At 43.6% G+C, this 17,344-nt stretch overlaps 1 protein-coding gene across 2 annotated transcripts; it reads right to left on the bottom strand.

Moving 5' to 3' along the window:
* Positions 1–497: 497 nt before the first annotated feature.
* On the bottom strand, positions 498–10,449 carry LOC103723142 (protein CHUP1, chloroplastic). Of its 2 annotated transcripts, XM_039116800.1 has the most exons (7): positions 9,574–10,449; positions 9,121–9,465; positions 8,687–8,818; positions 8,384–8,565; positions 8,141–8,252; positions 867–1,001; positions 498–735 (listed from the first exon to the last, which is right to left on the bottom strand). In XM_039116800.1, the coding sequence occupies exons 1-7, from the start codon at positions 10,306–10,308 to the stop codon at positions 598–600; spliced, it is 1,779 nt and encodes a 592-aa protein (XP_038972728.1). In that variant the 5' UTR covers positions 10,309–10,449; the 3' UTR covers positions 498–597. The 2 variants fall into 2 exon arrangements, with proteins under 2 accessions (XP_038972728.1, XP_008812185.2); XM_008813963.3 differs by having other exon boundaries at positions 9,121–10,449.
* Between the last annotated feature and the right edge of the window lie 6,895 nt (positions 10,450–17,344).

Here is a 17,344-nt window from a genome sequence, read left to right as displayed (position 1 = left end):
TTTTTCCTGCAAAGGGTTCAGCCATCCAGTGGTAGAATAAGCAAAATGCATGTTGATCATGAGACATGGCAATACCATCGCTTGGCCCCCGTTCAAACATCATTTCAGAACATATGAATGTTAAAACAAAGAAAATTATGGTAATCAATATGATTCTGTTTTTAAGTTACAGGAACCAGATGACTTAAATGTTCCATCTTCTTAGTTGGGCATGGTTAGACCATTATTGGCACGCTGATGTCCATTTTTTACCTGAATTTAGGATATGTACGACCAGTTTTTGTGCGATCTAAAACCTAAACTCGGACAAAATACATCTAGGTTTGAAGCTAACCAAACCCAAGTATATCAAAACCAATTGATCCCACGAGCAACCTTCTCAGACTGGTTGCCAGCAAATTTTCAACCACAAAATGTGCAGCCCTGGACATTATTATCATGGCCTTTTGCAGGCCATCTTAACAAATACTTTAATTTGTGTGAATGGAGATGCATGGTAACCGTTCTCCATCGAGAGCAAACGTCCATTTGAAGAAAAAAATAATCGAGACTTCACAATGTCAAGGAAAATGTTTTACAAGATGATTACTTGTTAATCTAACATGACGTAGTCTTGCAAAAGAGCTTTTGCTGTTGCTGCTGGTTCTGGTTGTGGCTTTGGATATGGAACGAACAAGCTTTGTCCTTGAGCTCCTGAAATGCTCGCATTGTTTCAATGTCAAAACCTCCTGCAAACTGGATTAAATGAAGATACCGAAAAAATTAGAAGACTCTTTAAAACTAAACATAATGAACTGCATATTTTGTCCAAAATTTTTACTTTTTTTCACATGAATAGAGACATCATTTAAAGAATTATTAATTACCTGGTGCACTCTAAAGGCAAATCTAACACCCTGAAGTATAAGCTCTTCTTCTTCAAAGCTACCACCTATGGCCTCAAGCTCAGAAGAGACTCTTTTCATGTATTTCATTGCTAGCTTTACCGATGATAGTTTCATCTGCATGACATACATGGTTAGCTACAAGAATAGATACTTTGCCCTGGAATATAAAGCTGAAAATTCTCTCAAATCAAATTGTAGTTGTGATCTAAATTGCCATTCTGTCATTGCCATTGTAACCTGAAAAAATACTATTCATCACAATAGACTTGGAAACTAGGGAGGGAGCTGCTTCCTCGAAGGAAAATTGTTGAAAATCCGTGAGACAACTGGATTCAAATTAATTACAGATCCCATTACTTGTTTGATAACTTAAACCATAATGATTATCATCTTCAATGTACAAGTAATGTATAGATACATGACATATTGTGAAATTCATTACGTCTTTTATGTTATTAAAGAGTCTTATTATAAAAACGTAAAGTATTGGTCATTTAGTTTTTATGGATGTACACCTAGGAATACTGCTAACAACAATAATGATTTAATTGTTTTTCTTCTATCAGATGCCATGAACGCTACATCTGGACACGTATTCTCCCTGCCCCCTTGGTTAACCCAGTGAATGAAATGCTTCTGTCCAAAAGTTTATCAACAACAAAGAGATGGTCAGTTATGACACTGAGCCTATAGTGCTGGTTTTGATACTACATGTGAATAATTCTGCATTAAGCATAACCTCTTATTATGCTTTTCCTTTGATACATCATATGTGCCAGATGGATTTACTCTAACATGTAACACGAGTAATATGAATTATTCTGGCATTTTATGTAGCTGAAAATATCCAAAATCTCAACTATTAACAAGGTTTAATGCAACAACAGGTCATGTTTAATGATAAAGAACCATGAAGCTTGGTTAAGAATGAAAAACATTCATTAGTTGACAATTATAATTTCATCTTCACTTCAATTTTTTTCTCCAGGTAAATTGCACAAAGACACATTTCGTCTTTGCCTCTTCCTTCTTTGAAGCTAACCTCACGGAATCAGGGGGGAGAGATTCCCCGTAACAGGTGAGTAACATTACAAAAACAGCTCAAAAAAATGATCATGTGCTTTGTGCCTAAATCAATACATGCATTGAGAAATGTGTGCTTCAAACTATAGCCAAATGACCAGCAAATTGGCACAATTCACTAGAAAAGAGTAACATGGCTAATTTATAACAAACCATTCCCTTGATCTAACATAACAAGGTCATATTTTGATTATATTAGCCCATAATAGCATTTGGCTACATGAGGAGTAGTACGGATGTTGTTCCATAGATCGCCAGTGTGCTCGGTTGTTAGGAAAGACCTCTTTACCAGACAAACAACTTTTCTATCTTTGTGTGAGTAGAATGAAAATGCCATAACAATTAATCAATGCAAGAACTACCAAAAATCAAACCACAAGAAACCACAAGCAAGAGACAACAATTTTTAGGTGGAAAACTCTCCAATGTGAGAGAAAAATCACCGAACCTAAGTCTACCTCAAATCTTTACTATCTACAATAATGGGCTTACAAAGTATCTTCTCTAGGCTAAGCTAGAGGATCGCATACATCAAAGATCTCCTTCTTGTATCACAAATAAAGAGTTGACATGACAAAGAGTGTAGGCATCAATAATAAAATGAGAACAATCTCACCGAGTGTAGGTTTGCACAAGGTTCTTCTTCCTCTTGAGATGCTTTGAATAAGATCTTCACCTCCTCCTTGAGATGGATTCCACAAGCACTTCACCAAGAGAGCCCTTCTTTTTTTTCTCATCCTCTCTAATAGAATAAACCCTAACCCCTCTTTTTCCTCTTTTGTTTCTCTTTTTTTTTTCTTTTCTTTTCTTCCTTCTTTTCACATAAGGTGGGACTCAGCCAACAATTCTCTCCCCCTCACCTTATGTGAGAGGCTCCACCAAGCTTACCTTAAGCCTATAAATATCATGTTTCTTTTTAGGCAAAATTTTAGTCATCATATTTGACCTGTTCTCATCGGTATGGATTTTCTCTAGATGCAAAAGCTTTTCTTCCAACACATCCCAAATCCAATGATATGCTTCGACCTTGAATGAAAGCTAGGACTCTTGCTAAAATGAATTGTACTTTGATTATCACAAAAGAGAGTATACCTTCCTTGTTTCATCCACAGCATTTTCTTATATGCTTCTGTCACCGCAATGTATTTGGCCTCTATAGTGGACAAAGCAACACATTTTTGCAATTTAGACTGGTATAAAACAGCTCCCCTTGCAAAAGTCATCATGTATCCTGATGTAGACTTTCTATTATCAATATCACTAGCCATATCTGCATATGTGAATCCCTCTAGTATAGTTTTTCCATTTTCAAAGCATAAGCAAGCTTTCAAAGTACCTTTGAGAAGTATCCATTTGACTGCAGCCTCATGTTCTTTGCCAGAATTTGAGAGAAATCTGCTCACAACATTAACTGTATAGGCTATGTTTGGTCCTGCACACACCATGGCATATATTAAACTGCCTACTGCTGAAGCATAGGAAAACTTTTACATCTCCTTTTTCTCCCTTTTACTTATAGAACTTTGCTTGTTTGTGAGTTTGAAATGACTTGCAAGTGGACAGAAAATCGGATAAGCCTTTTCTATATTAAACCGCTCAAGCATGCTTTCAATATACTTCTCTTATGATGGTCAAAGCTTCTTGTTCTTTCTATCATAAGAAATTTTCATGCCAAGCATTTGCTTTACGGGCTCCATATCTTTTATGGCAAAAGACTTGCTTAAGTCTATCAATTTTGTTAGTATTACAGACAATAATCAACATATCATCTACATAAAGCAATAGAATGATAAAATCACCATATCTAAACCTTTGCATATAAATGCAATGATCGGATTTTGTCCTCTTGTAGCCGTGGCCCATCATGAAAGAATCAAACTTTTTATACCATTACCTTGGTGCTTGTTTAAGCCCATATAAGCTTTTCTTCAACTTGCAAACAAGATGGTTTTTGCCTTTAATTTTGAACCCCTCAGGTTGCTCCATATAAATTTCTTTCTCTAGGTCTCCATGCAAGAAGGTTGTCTTCCTATCAAGCTGCTCAATCTCAAGGTCCATACTAGCTGCCAAACCTAATACAATTCGAAGAGATGATATTTTTACAACCGGAGCAAAAATTTCATCAAAATCTATACCTTTCTTCTGACCAAAGCCCTTGACAACTAGTCTTGCTTTGTATTTGGGTTTTCAACCACTCTATTCCTCCTTTAATCTGCATACCCATTTGTTCTTGAGTGTTTTCTTGCCCTTAGGAAGCTTCACCAAATCAAAAGTATGGTTTTCATACAAGGATTTCATTTTCTCTTTCATAGCTTGAAACCATTTATCCTTGTTCTTATGATTCTGCACTTTTTGGACGCATTCTGGCTCCTCCTTATCTATGAGAAGAACATACTTTGAAGCAGGATATCTAGATGATGCTCTGTGTTGTCTAGTAGACCTTCTGACCTATGATTCTATCATTTCAGACTGACTTGATAGCTCATCATGTTTTGAAACTTCACTGTGACTATTATCACCTGTAGAACCCTCACTAGCACATGTATCACCATGTTCACTATCATTCGGCACATCTCCCCTATTATCATCATGTACCATAGGTGGAGGAACTGGATCAAGATTAATTGGAGAATTGTTCAAATACTTTGGCTTCTCTTGCTTTCTAAAGTTTTCAATAAACTGATCTTCAAAGAAAACAACATCTCTACTCCTGATCACCTTTTTGTCTTTTGGATCCCACAACCTGTATCCAAATTCTTCATGGCCATAACCTAAGAAAATACATTCTTTAGACTTTTCATCAAGCTTAGACCTTTCATCTCTTGGAATATGAACAAATGTCTTACATCCAAATACCTTCAAATGACTGTAGGATACATCTATTCATGTCCAAACTCTTTCAGGCATATCACCATCCAAAAGAGCCGACGGAGAAAGGTTAATCAAATCCACCGCAGTCCTCATAGCTTCACCCCAAAATGATTTTGACAGCTTTGCATTAGAGAGCATACATCTGATTCTTTTTACAATTGTTTTAGTTATTCTCTCTACAACTCCATTTTCTTGCGGTATTTTAGAAACTGTCTTTGGAGCTTGATGTCATAGTCTTTGCAATATTTCTCAAATGTCCCCTATACTCACCTCCATTATCTGTCCTGATGCACTTTAGCTTCATGCCCGTCTCTCTTTCAACCATGACATGAAAGTGTAAGACTTGATCCTTGGATTTCAAAGCAAAAGCCCATACATTTCTAAAATGATCATCAATAAAGGTAACAAAATAAAGTGCACCACCAAGATTTCTACTATCCATCATGCATGCATTACTATATATCAAATTTAAAATGTTAATTTTTCGAGATATAGGTATTGTATGAAATGCCACTCTATTTTGTTTTTCGGCTAAACAATCAACACAAATTTTTAAGGACACACCTTTGGTATTTGGTAGCAACTCCTTAGCTAGAATTTGAAGTCCTTTCTTACTCATGTGCCCAAGTCTTTTGTGCCCAAGCTTCGTAGAGAAATTATCATCAATTGCATTCACATCTCCTTTCATTTAGCTTTGCTTGCATTATGTAGAGAGTATTATTTTTCTTTCCTCTTGCTATCAACAAAGAGCTTTTGGTGAGCTTCCATTTTTTTTCACCAAAATGATTACTATAACCTTCATCATCAAGCTTGCTGGTGGAGATTAAATTGAGGCGGATGTCTGAAATATGTCTAATATTTTTGAGCTTTTGGTGAGCTTCCATTTTTTTTCACCAAAATGATTACTATAACCTTCATCATCAAGCTTGCTGGTGGAGATTAAACTGAGGCGGATGTCTGGAATATGTCTAATATTTTTGAGTAGCAACTTGTAACTTGTGTTGGTCTCTAAACATACACTCCCCACGCCAACAATTTTGGATAAACCATCATTTTTCCATCCTAACACAACCAAAATCACTGTAAGTATAGGATGTGAAGAAACCACCATGTGGAGTGACATAAAAAGAAGCACCAGAATCTATCACCCAGTTACTGTCTTCATATGCAAGGTTGACACTACCATCACTAACAACAATAACATCTGCATCAACTGCAACTGCTGTAAACATCCTTTTGCTCTGTCTTTTCTTAACTTTTTTTTTAGTGCTCTGCTCTCTTTTCAATGCTTTGCATTCTCTTTTCATATGTCCTAGATTGCCACAATGATAGCATTTTATGCCTTTTCTTGACTTTGACCTATCCTTGGATTTATCTCTGTTGTAAGGATGCTTTACTTTTGCTTCTGCCTCTTTTTTTGTCATAAGAGACTCAACTTTAAGAGATATTTTCTGTTCATTTCTTTTAACCTCTTTATTTAGCATGCTATTCTTTACCATATCTAAAGTGACCTTGCCGTCAGGTGCAGAATTGCTTAAAGACACCACAAGAGTCTCCTAACTGTCTGGCAAAGAACTAAGAAGTAACAAAGCCTGCAACTCCTCATCTAGGACAAGCTTCATAGTAGTCAACTAATTCACCAAGCCTTGGAAATCATTCAAGTATTCTGTCATACTTCTTCCATATTTGTACTTCAAGTTGACAAGCCTCCTAATCAAAGAGGCTTTATTCTGTGCAATCTTTCTCTCACATATGGCCTCTAATTTCTTCCATAAAGAGAAGGCATTGGTTTCTTGAGCAACATGATGGAACCCGGTTTGATCAACCCATTGTCTAATTTGTGCAACTATCTTTCAATTCATTATCTCTCATTTCTTATCGGTATTCTCTTTTGGCCTAGCCTCATCTCTATGGATAGGTTCATACAAATCCTTACAATAAAGGATATCTTTCATTCTAGGTTTCCAAATGGCATAGTTAGAAAATGTCAGTTTAATCATGTCTCCCATAGAATCCTCCATTCTAGTCACATAAGAATTTTATCAAACATCTTATAAGCACAAAACCTTGCTCTAATGTCACTTGTTAGGAAAGACCCTTTTACTAGACAAACAATTTTTCTATCTTTGTGTGAGTAGAATGAGAATACCACAACAACTAATCAATGCAAGAATTACCAAAAATCAAACCATAAGAAACCACAAACAAAAGATAATAATTTTTAGGTAAAAAATCCTCCAATGTGAGGAAAAAACTACCGAACCCAAGTCCACCTCAAACCTCTACTATCAACAATAATTGGCTTACAAAGTATCTTCTCTAGGCTAAACTAGAGAATCACATACATCAAGAATTTCTTTCTTGGATTACAAATAAAGAGTTGACATGAAAAAGAGTGTAGGCACCAATAATAAAATGAGAACAATCATACCAAGCGTAGGTTTGCACAAGATTCTTCTTCTTCTTGAGATGCCTTGAATAAGATCTTCACCTCCTCCTAGAGATGGATTCTACAAGCACTTCACCAAGAGAGCTCCTCTTTTTATTCTCACCCTCTCTAATAGAATGAGCCCTACCCCCTTTTTTTCCTCTTTTTGTTTCTCTTTTTTTTTCTTTTTGTTTCTTTTTTTTCACTTAAGTTGTTGGGTCTCACCTCACATAAGGTGGAATTCAGCCAACATTGGTAGCATTATAATATTACAAAAGAAAGATTTTTAAACTTCTAAATTACGGCCCAATATGTCCCATCTGAAGTTTATTATGTATTTCATCATAAGTTCCATAGCCATCTAGAGTTTTCACCATCCTTTTCATGCAGAGGCAACAACTAATCTTGATGATCGAGGAACCAATTGTAATTTTTTTTTTTGGTAAGATAAGCAATTGTAATTTGTGTTATAATATTTTTGTGTAATTTGGTTACAGCTATAAGCCTTTTAAGTGAGCAGAAAAATTTCTCTCCATGATAACTTTAATCAGCAAATGCTATTAAAAAGAAAAAGAAATGAAAAAACAAAAAAACAAAAACAAAAACAAACATTCACGCGACCCCATGCTCACGTGCATCGAGATCTCCAAATCGTTCGTCCTAATTCCTATTGTTACTAACTTCATTACTTGCCAGGCCTCCTTCCGAGATCCCTTCGTAATTAATGGCAAATTTATTATCAGAGACAGAAAAATTGCCCTCCAAAACCGCATACCGGATTCCCGAAAACCACAGAATATGTGTACTGGAAAAGGAAAGAAATCGAGTTGGCATTGAAATAGAAGGAAACAGAGGGAATTGCCTGACGTACCTGATTAACAATTCCATTATCCAGCATCCATTCCCAAGGGATCTGAAAGCCTCTGTATCGCTTCATTGCACCCTCTCGCATACGTGCCAAAGTATACATCCCATGCTCCAGTCTGTCACAGATTCACAACAGCAATAACACCTAGTAATCAGATAAAACTCTACCTCTTCCTTGCAGCCATTGGGATTTATAAGTTACGCAACAAATAAAAGGCAAAACTAAAGAGTGCATTGCTGCGCATACTTCTCAAACAGGGCCTGCATCTTTTTGAGAGCAGGAGCACATGGCTGGCGAGTGTCGTCGCGGAAGGTCAATGCCTGTGATTCTAGTTTTCTGAGATCACAGAACCCGAACGCGGCTTCTCGCAGAGCATCAGCTTTGTGCTCCGGCCAGTCGAAATGCTTTAGCACCGCCCTCTCGTCCACCTGCCGAAGGCCAACATCACCAAATAGCTGTGGAATTAATTGAAGGGCCGGCTAAAGGGGCAAGGAAATATATATATATATATATATATATATATATATATATATGAGAGAGAGAGAATACCAGGCAGGAGAGCTCGTCGTCAAGCCATTTGACGAAGGCCACCACGTCTTCAATGTTGGTGAAAGCGGCGTTCTCCACTTGCTTAATGAGGTACCGGATGAAATCGCCATGTGTTTCTACGTCCATCTTTATCTGTAAGGGTTTGGAAGAAGATGAAAATCGGACGTCTAGATTCGTGCAATGATATGACATCGGTATCTTGTGAGGACAAGTTGGTCAAAAAAATTACAACGGCTACTGAGCCGCCGCACGACCCCACGCTGACCTACGATGGATTGCGGCACGAACTATTAGGCCAACAAGGGTAGTTCAGTCATTTTACAGCACTACGTTTCAGTTAGGCCGTTGAACGATCCATGACTGACCTCAGAATAGTGGCAATTTCGTAAATTCGGAAACGGCCGACGGGAGGGAAGGCAGGCGACGGGACTTACCGCGAGGAGGTGAGCGGACCGGTTCTCGATTTCGCCGATCATGTCCCGCGCGTTCGCAGAGCTAGGTGTTTCCGGTACTCCACCGCCGACGCCGCCGACGCCGGAATCCCTCTTTGAGTCCCTCCGCATCAGCGAATGGTAGAACTCCACCACCTCCGGCACGCGCCTCACGCACGCCGCCGCCATGGCCGATCTCGCCCCTTTCGCCGGCGGCGGGGGCGGTGGTGGAGGAGGCGGACCAGGCCGGGCTCCGCCGCCTGGACCGACACCTCCCGCTGGTACCGGAGGCGGGATTGGCGGCAGTCCCGTTAGATTCAGAGCTCCACTTCCAGACCCGGCGGTCGACTCCGAGGAAGAAGACGAAGAAGTAGTATAAGTGAAAGAAGAGTTGGAAGAAAAAGAGGGCAAAGGTGGAGGATTCGGAATTTTAGGTGTTTGAGGTTTTGAAATCACTTCTTTATGGCAGCGAGATTGTTGCGCCCTTTCACTTTCCCCATTAGTGAAACCTGGCTTCTTGACCTCCGGATTCGGAGCAATGTCGGCGGATTTGGGGCGTTTTCTAACATTTTTGACGAGACTCGATCTCGACGAGGCGTCGACCAGCCCCCGAAACCTCTGGGAGAGAGAAGACGAGCACTCGTCCATCTCCTCTGTTCCGCGGCCAAGCCTCCTCCCGTCTTCCGCGATCGCCCTCCTCAAGTTCTCGATCTCGGCTGCCATTTCTTGAACCCTCTTTTCCTTCCGCCGCCGCTCCTCTTCCTCCGCGCGGATCTTGGACTGCGAGACCTCGAGCTCGATCCTAAGCCCCCTGTTCTCCGCCTCCAATCTCTCGATGGTTTTCCTACAGAGGCCGAGCTCGTTGTTCTTGGAGGTGATCTCGCTCTCGAGGAAGGGGACGACGGCGACGGTCTCTTTGAGTAGTTTTTGTTCAAGGAGCTCGGTTAGGAGGCGGGACTCCCTCTCCTGGAGCTCCTCTACGAGGCGGAGGAGCTCCGCCACGTGCGGCGGCCGCGGCTGGACCTGGGCGGAGGAGCGAGGGAAATAAACCCCAAACGACCGGGAGAAGACTGTCGACTTCGAGTTCGTCGATGGCGCGGGGGAGCTGGAAGAGCGCCTCGGGGTCTCGGGCTTCGGTGTCGCAGGGCTCTTCTGGAGCCCCATCGCTGCCTTCACGCGTCCGGCCACCATTGCCGGCTTCGGTGTTCTTGCTCTCCCTCACTTCTTTTTAGTCGTCCGCCGCCGTTAATAGGAAACGAACGACTGGGAGAAATCCAAGATCATTTGCTTTGAAACTTTGAGGAAGGGGTTTGGGGGGGTGGGGCTGGACCCTGAAGCCGACGAAACGGTCTCTTCAGCTTCGATCCCACAGTTCAAAAGATTTGGGACTATATGAGGCAAGGAAAAGGAGAACAGTTTTAATGTTCCTCGGGTGGAATGCAGGTTAAAGGAGTCCGCAGATAAAGTCCAAATATGGGCTGGTTAAACAGGTCCGTACAAGTCGTTTGCGCGGACATGAACGAATGGGGCGAGGGAATTTGAAAACAGCAAAGAGGTGCTGTTTTGTTTTTGCAGCAACGGCTAGTTTCGCAGGAGGTCCGTCTGGGCCCTAAATGTGTGGAAGGTGAATCTGGACCGTCCAATTGGGAGACACGCCCATTGATCTTTACCGGGTCCATGATTGAGCACACCTTTCAGGGACTGTAGCTTCTCTTTGGGGAAGATCGCCTTATCATGAGGGAGAGCCGGAGATGGCTCTGGAGTCTGGAACTGAGCCTAGGGACCATGACATCAAGATTGCTATTACAGTCAGGACTTTATTAAAAGAAAATAAAAAAACAGCCACCAGTGGATCAGTTGTTGGGCTCTTAAACAGGCATGGAACTACTCATGCTTTCTCGTGATCGTTGTGCTGATGCCGTGAGAATATAACCCAAAATTATGAAGTCGTGTAGGCGTTTTGTTCCGAGCTAGCATGGGTAGCAGTGTTCTAGAGATTATAAAAAGTTTGTTATTATCATAGATTATGGTGCGGCAAAAACTAACATCATCACCACCAGATTCATTCAGTTTATAGCTAACATGGCAACTCGGATATACGCTACAACTTCTTGATGTAACATGGCCAGATCTAAAGTCACATATCACCCAATATCTTTGAGTCCTGCAGCTCGATCAGACAACTATTCAGCTCAACAATCGTCTCAGGCAATCCTGAGCCCTCCTACCTAAGACAACAGCTTTACCGTCTTAAGAAGGTTAATGTGTAATTATGAACAGTTCTGCATGTCTCTTAGAGGTGATCATACGATCATAATCCGTTACAGCACAATTATCAGAGGATTCCGAACCTCATGGCTATCTATATACACCTAAAACCTTCACTTTAAGAGTAAGACAACCACAAGTTTCTCCAATTTCTTTACTATTGCTAATTTCCTTTTTTTCTCCCACCATATATTTCTTCTCTGACTTAAGCATCTAGAATTCAGTTCGAGCAAGATTTTTTTTTTTTTCTTTTTGCTAATGTGGGTGGATGATACCTGATGGGAATGGATATACCCAATAAAGTCAAAAAATAGGATACCTCGGAGTGCCAAAGGCAACTCCCCATCACCAATCTCCGGAGTGACAAGCTACATATGCAGCTACCCAATCCGCAGCACCATTACCTTCACGGTAAATATGCTTGGCCTGAAAGGCCCATCCATCTCTCGCCATAGCCCAAATGTCACGGAGCAAGGGATGGTCACTACCGCCACCCCTTGGACCCTCTCGGATCCAACTGATGAAGGTGGCTGAATCACCCTCCAAAATGATGGACCTAGCCTATAAGACACACTAGGCATGGCGAAGGCCCGCCTAGGCTGCTCTCAACTTCGCACTCGGAACCGAAGTGTCAAATAATTGACTGCCACCGGCAGCCACAACCCTAGCAGACGGGTCCCGAATAACAAAACCCGCGCCTCCCCACGTGCCACCATCCAGGACAGACCATCAAAGTTGACCTTGAGGAAACTCGGAGGTGGGGGCTCCCAGGTGAAAAACACCGTACGGGATACTGCCGAAGCAGAGTAGGAACCCCAGATGTCCCGAGCTATCAAGGTCCCTCCAACAGGGATGGTGTAACACAGCTCTGCCGCCTGAACACGGGCACTCTCGACCACAAATCGCGGCGACATACGTCGTTCGCCGAAAGTGCGAACATTCCTGGCCAGCCAGATCTGGTAGGCAGTGCAGCTCGCTCGAACAGCCTCCTGACGAAGCACCGGGGACTCCGAGCCCTGACGCATGGCCTGTAAGAACAGGTCCCTATAGCGCCATACCACCTGTGGGACCCTTGCCAGACGCCAAATACCTCTAGCCCATGTGCACCGAAACAGGGCATGATCCACCGTCTCGGCCACGCCACAAGCCCCATACACTAATGGGATCCTCACACCTCGACCTCCAAGTACAGCTCTCGTAGGAAGACGGTCCCAAACCACCTTCCAGAGGAACAACGCTACCCTCGGGTGGAGCCCCAATCGCCAGATTCAGGCACAATCCGGGCCAGGCTCGTACTTCTGCCTAAGGATGCGGGAGAGATCGCCCATCCTGATCCTGGATCTGGTCGAAGAACTCCACACACGTACATCTAGTCCACCACTCTGTGGTAAAGAGAGTGAGCGGACCCGCTCCGCCAAATACTGCCTGAAGAAACGGGCCAACCGAATCTCATCCCAGCCAGCCGCTCCGGAGGTCATGAGATCACAGACCTGTAGACCCTCCCCAGCCTCGACACTAACCGTAGTCGGCCAAAGCTACAGAGGAAGGCCATCGACCCATAGGTCCCCGGCCACATCGATGCTAAGTCCGTCGCCTAGCAGCCATCGGGTGTGACTCAACACCAATGGCAAGTACCTAGTTGTCTCACGCCATAGGAAGGAGCATCTCCGCCCTCCTCGGGCCCAGCTGATGAGAGCACAAAAGTGCGACCTATATATCACTAAAATTAGTATTGTTGCTAACCGATAATAATAAATTCACTAGATTAATATTATATTTAGGTTTGACATAGATTATAATAAATTAGAGATAAAATGCACATTGAGTACAAATTTGACTTCAGAAGGATCCCTTCCCAGATCCGACCCGGTTGAAGATCGGGTCGGGTCCGAGTCGAGTTCGGGTCCGAATTGGGTCCAATTTCTTTGTGCTTTTGGGAAAGAATTTTGGGCAAATCTAATTTGACCATATCATAACTATGAGGTGCTGGGTGACCCATGACTTGAAAGACTTGCAATTGACCTCCAGTCAGAACAGATGACTCGTGACGAACTAAGTCTGTCCGTCTATAAGCCAAATTTCATATCACACTATTTTTTATCTATATGACTAATTGGATGGAACTTGGTGTCTCCCAGCTCCCCTCTCAGGAGGGCAAAGAAAGTCCCAGACCTTCTTCCAAAATCCAATTCCATTGCAGAAACTGGCACATGACCCATATTCAGTCAAGCGAGATCCCAAGCGCCCGTCCGCATTCATCACGGATCCCGCATCCGTCCGTGGGCCAAAGAAGAAGATGGATCTTCTTCCATCCATGAAGCATTCCTCCCGGCGATCCCGCAGGCCTTCATCTCTCCCATATGCGCCGATTCAAGAAGCTGTTTCAGCCGCCCGTGATTCTCCCCACCTTCCGCATGCGTTCCCCTCTTCCGTGATCCGGCAATCCCGCACCGCGTCCCCCTCTTCCGGATTCGAGAGCCCCTGCATCGCGTCCCCTCCTAGCTCAGCCTCCTTCGCATGATCCGCTCGTCCGCGTCACTGCCAGCAGCCCAAGTTCCCATCCGTACTCATCTTCCACGGATCAAGCCTCCACATCCAAGCAATCCCACAAATCAAGCTCCCGAGTCCGCCTCCTTTGAAGCCGGTGATGCATCCCACGCTTCAAGCCTCCGCGTCTGCAAGCACCATGATCCAAGCACCCAGCGGCTCATCCAAGATCGGCTCCTCCTTTCGTTTCCAAATCCCAGCCCCCAAGCAATCGGATCCCCATTGATCAAGCATCCGTTACCCCTCCATCAAAGGATTCGTCGCTGTCCATCAGGGGGTGGGCGACCTATTTAAGGAGAGGAAGAGGGAAGGAGAAGGGAGCTCGGAGTGGTGGTGGCCGGCGGGTCCAAGGAGGAGCCGGGAGCGTGAAGAAGAAAGGCTCTGTTTGGGGAGAGAAGTGAGAAAGAAAAAAAACAGAGGAAGCTCTATTTTTGGGGAAGAAAATAATAAAAAATATATATATTATGTTCTAACGAGAGGGAGAAGCTTTTTGTTTTATTTTTTTATGTTATTTGTAAAAGAGAAGAAACATTAGGTTTCCAATCTCCACTTTTATTGGTAATGAATTTTCTTTTTATCAAATCTATCATTTCTTTTTCATGCAATTCTTGTTCTAGGTTCAAGTTAATTTTTATTTTTTTTTAATGCAATCTTTTAATTCTTCTTTGATGCAATACATTAAATTTTCTTTTATGCAATTTATGTTCTAGGCTTTTGATCTTCTTAGCACTTGTTTTCATCCATTTTAATTTATGCCAAAATTTTTCTTTGAATAGTTAAATATTTCATGAATTTATAAATGCTCTTTGACTTCTAAGTACTTGTCTTTTTAGTATTTTTAAATAAAGAAGATTCTCTGATAGACTAGAGAATCTATCATCATCCCCGACATAATGTTTTTCTTTTGTTATTCAAAAATCAATTTTAAATCTGAGTGAATGTTCTAATTTTTATGCAACTCCAATCGCCTTCCTGTGGATCGACCTCTTACAACCACTATTCTTCGAGTAGAACAGGTAAGAGTAAAATTAATTTAAACTTTGTTTGTCAATTCTAACAACGATCTGTTTAGCATATTTTTAGGTGAACAGAAATCGGACACTAGCCCTCTGGGCCTACCCCCCATAACGGATAGTCATGATCCGGCTCCAAAACCCCTGCGGCTCCAGGATGAAGCAGGAAGCATGCCGGGCAAGGAGCAGCTCTCCTCTCTCCAAGAGAGACACCATCCTCCCTGAGGGGGAGGCAGATACTCTTCCATGCCACCAGGTGCACCCCATGGCCTCCTCCATGGGAGCCTCATAAGAAGCTCCGAAGAAGTCGCTCAATCTTCAGTAGAACAGACCTTAGCACCACCGTATTTGCCATAAGATAGATGGGCATGGAGCCCAATACAGATCGAATCAGCGTAACTCTGCCCATCATAGATAGGGACGCTGCCCACCAACCCTCTAGTCTACTTTGGACCCGTTGCACCGGCCCGGTGCACTCGAAAACTCAAAATCTCCTACCCGAGATCGGAACACCCAGATAGGTCCAGGTCCCGTCCTGCTCGGGCATCTCCAGAATCCTCCGAATCCCCCGTCGAACCCCAAGTGACGTACTTAGGCTGAAGGAGATGAAGGATTTCTGGGCATTCACTCTCTGATCGGATACAGTGCAGTAGACAGCCAAAACCCTCCTGATAGCCTGAGCATCCGCTACGCGAGCCTGAGTCAGGAGGAGGCAGTTATCGGCAAAGAGTACATGTGATATCGGCTAGGCCCCTAGAGCTGGGACATAAGCCCCCAGCTCTCCGGCGGCGCACGCAGCCCGTAACGACCGAGACAAGACATCAGAACAAATGATAAACAAGTACGGAGATAACGGGCATCCCTGCCGAAGCCCCATAGTAGAACTAAAAATGGAGATGGAGAGTCGTTGACCAAGATAGAAAACCTCGATCCCCGAACACACCCCAGAACCCACCCAATCCATATCTCATGGAACCCCAGATTCTCAAAACTTTTTCCCGATCTGCCGGGGTGGTGTCCTCCCATGACTTTGGAATGCCGGGCAGGGGAAGCAAACTAAAGCCAGCCTAAGAAAGCTCCACCTGATTCTATCATAAGCTCGTTCCATATCCAGCTTGACAGCCATCAGGCTTCGCCGCTTCGAGGCCCGTCCAACATTCCACATCATCTGTTGGGCCACCATGACGTTATTAGAAATACTCCTACCTCTCACAAAAGCATCCTGCTCCTGACAGATGATGCCAGGGAGGAAGGGCTTCATACGATCCATCAGTATTCTTGCCACAACTTTGTATAAAGTTGTGCACAAACTGATCGGCCTACAGTGGCTCGGCTTGGCTGCGTCCTAACGCTTTGATATAAGCGTGACAAATATGGCCTTCCAATTGTCAGGCATCCTTGCCCGACTGAAAAAACACAAGACGGCTTCCACCACTGCAGTCCGGATGATACCCCAGTATCTCCGGAAGAAGAAAGGTGGGAAGCCATCTGGACCAGGAGCCCTATCCTCATCCAGTGCCCAGATAGCCTCACGCACCTCCCCGTCCATCACTGGTCGAAACAACATAGCATTCTCAGTCATATCAATTTGGGAATCAGCCCCCGGGAGCTGGCTGGCAGGATTAGACCCACTATCCTCCGTCCAACGAGAGCAAAAGAATCGAGCAGGATATGGCTGATGGCCGAATCGCCCTCCACTCGGTGGCCCTGCTCACCCCGCAAGGATCGAATCATATTCCTCTGCCTTCTGATAACCGTAGAGCGGTGAAAGAAACTAGTGTTTCGATCACCCTCTCTGACCCACTGAATTCTGGATTTTTGTCTCCAGAAGATCTCATGTTAACGCAGGATTGAGTGGTGAGTGGCGAGAAGTCCCCGGAGGCTCACTATATCAGCCTCGGGGAGCACGCCCACCTGATCTTCTCTTCTTTGGAGGTCAGCAATCGTGGCCTCCACATCCTCCAACTTCCTAAAGATATCGCCCACTACCTCATGGTTCCAACGCCGTAGCCATCGCTTAGTCAATTCCAATTTACGTGAGACCCTCTGCATGGCATCACCGCGAACTGGCAGACTCCAAGCTCCTTGGACAATGTCTCAGGATTGAGGGAGAGACAGCCAAACCTTCTCGAAGCGGAAGGGGCACTGGTGACTAGAACCTGATATCGTCGAAATCAATTAAGGACAGTGGTCTGAAGCAATCCGGGGTAGATGACTAACCCTGTAGGAAGGAAATCTGATGAGCCAGTCAGTGGAAGCAACAGCCCTATCAAGCCGCTCCCACATCCTGGCTCGACCGAACTGGTTATTACACCAAGTGAACTGCGGGCCGGAGAAACCTAGATCTACTAGGCTATTACGCGAGAGAAAATCGCGGAACTCCCTCCTATCCACAGTGT

Source organism: Phoenix dactylifera, unplaced genomic scaffold (assembly GCF_009389715.1).
Source record: "Phoenix dactylifera cultivar Barhee BC4 unplaced genomic scaffold, palm_55x_up_171113_PBpolish2nd_filt_p 000139F, whole genome shotgun sequence".
Taxonomy (NCBI): Eukaryota; Viridiplantae; Streptophyta; class Magnoliopsida; order Arecales; family Arecaceae; genus Phoenix; species Phoenix dactylifera.
Note: the sequence above shows the minus strand (reverse complement) of the source record. Positions and strands in the feature narration are given on the sequence as shown.

Excerpts from the sequence above, each read along its gene's own strand:
- LOC103723142 (XM_008813963.3), bottom strand. The coding sequence starts at position 10,308 with ATGGTGGCCGGACGCGTGAAGGCAGCGATGGGGCTCCAGAAGAGCCCT. Across the intron at positions 8,566-8,686 it reads ACGACGAGCTCTCCTGCCTG|GTGGACGAGAGGGCGGTGCT; the intron begins GTATTCTCTCTC and ends GGCCTTCGGCAG. Across the intron at positions 1,002-8,140 it reads ATAATGGAATTGTTAATCAG|ATGAAACTATCATCGGTAAA; the intron begins GTACGTCAGGCA and ends TATGTCATGCAG.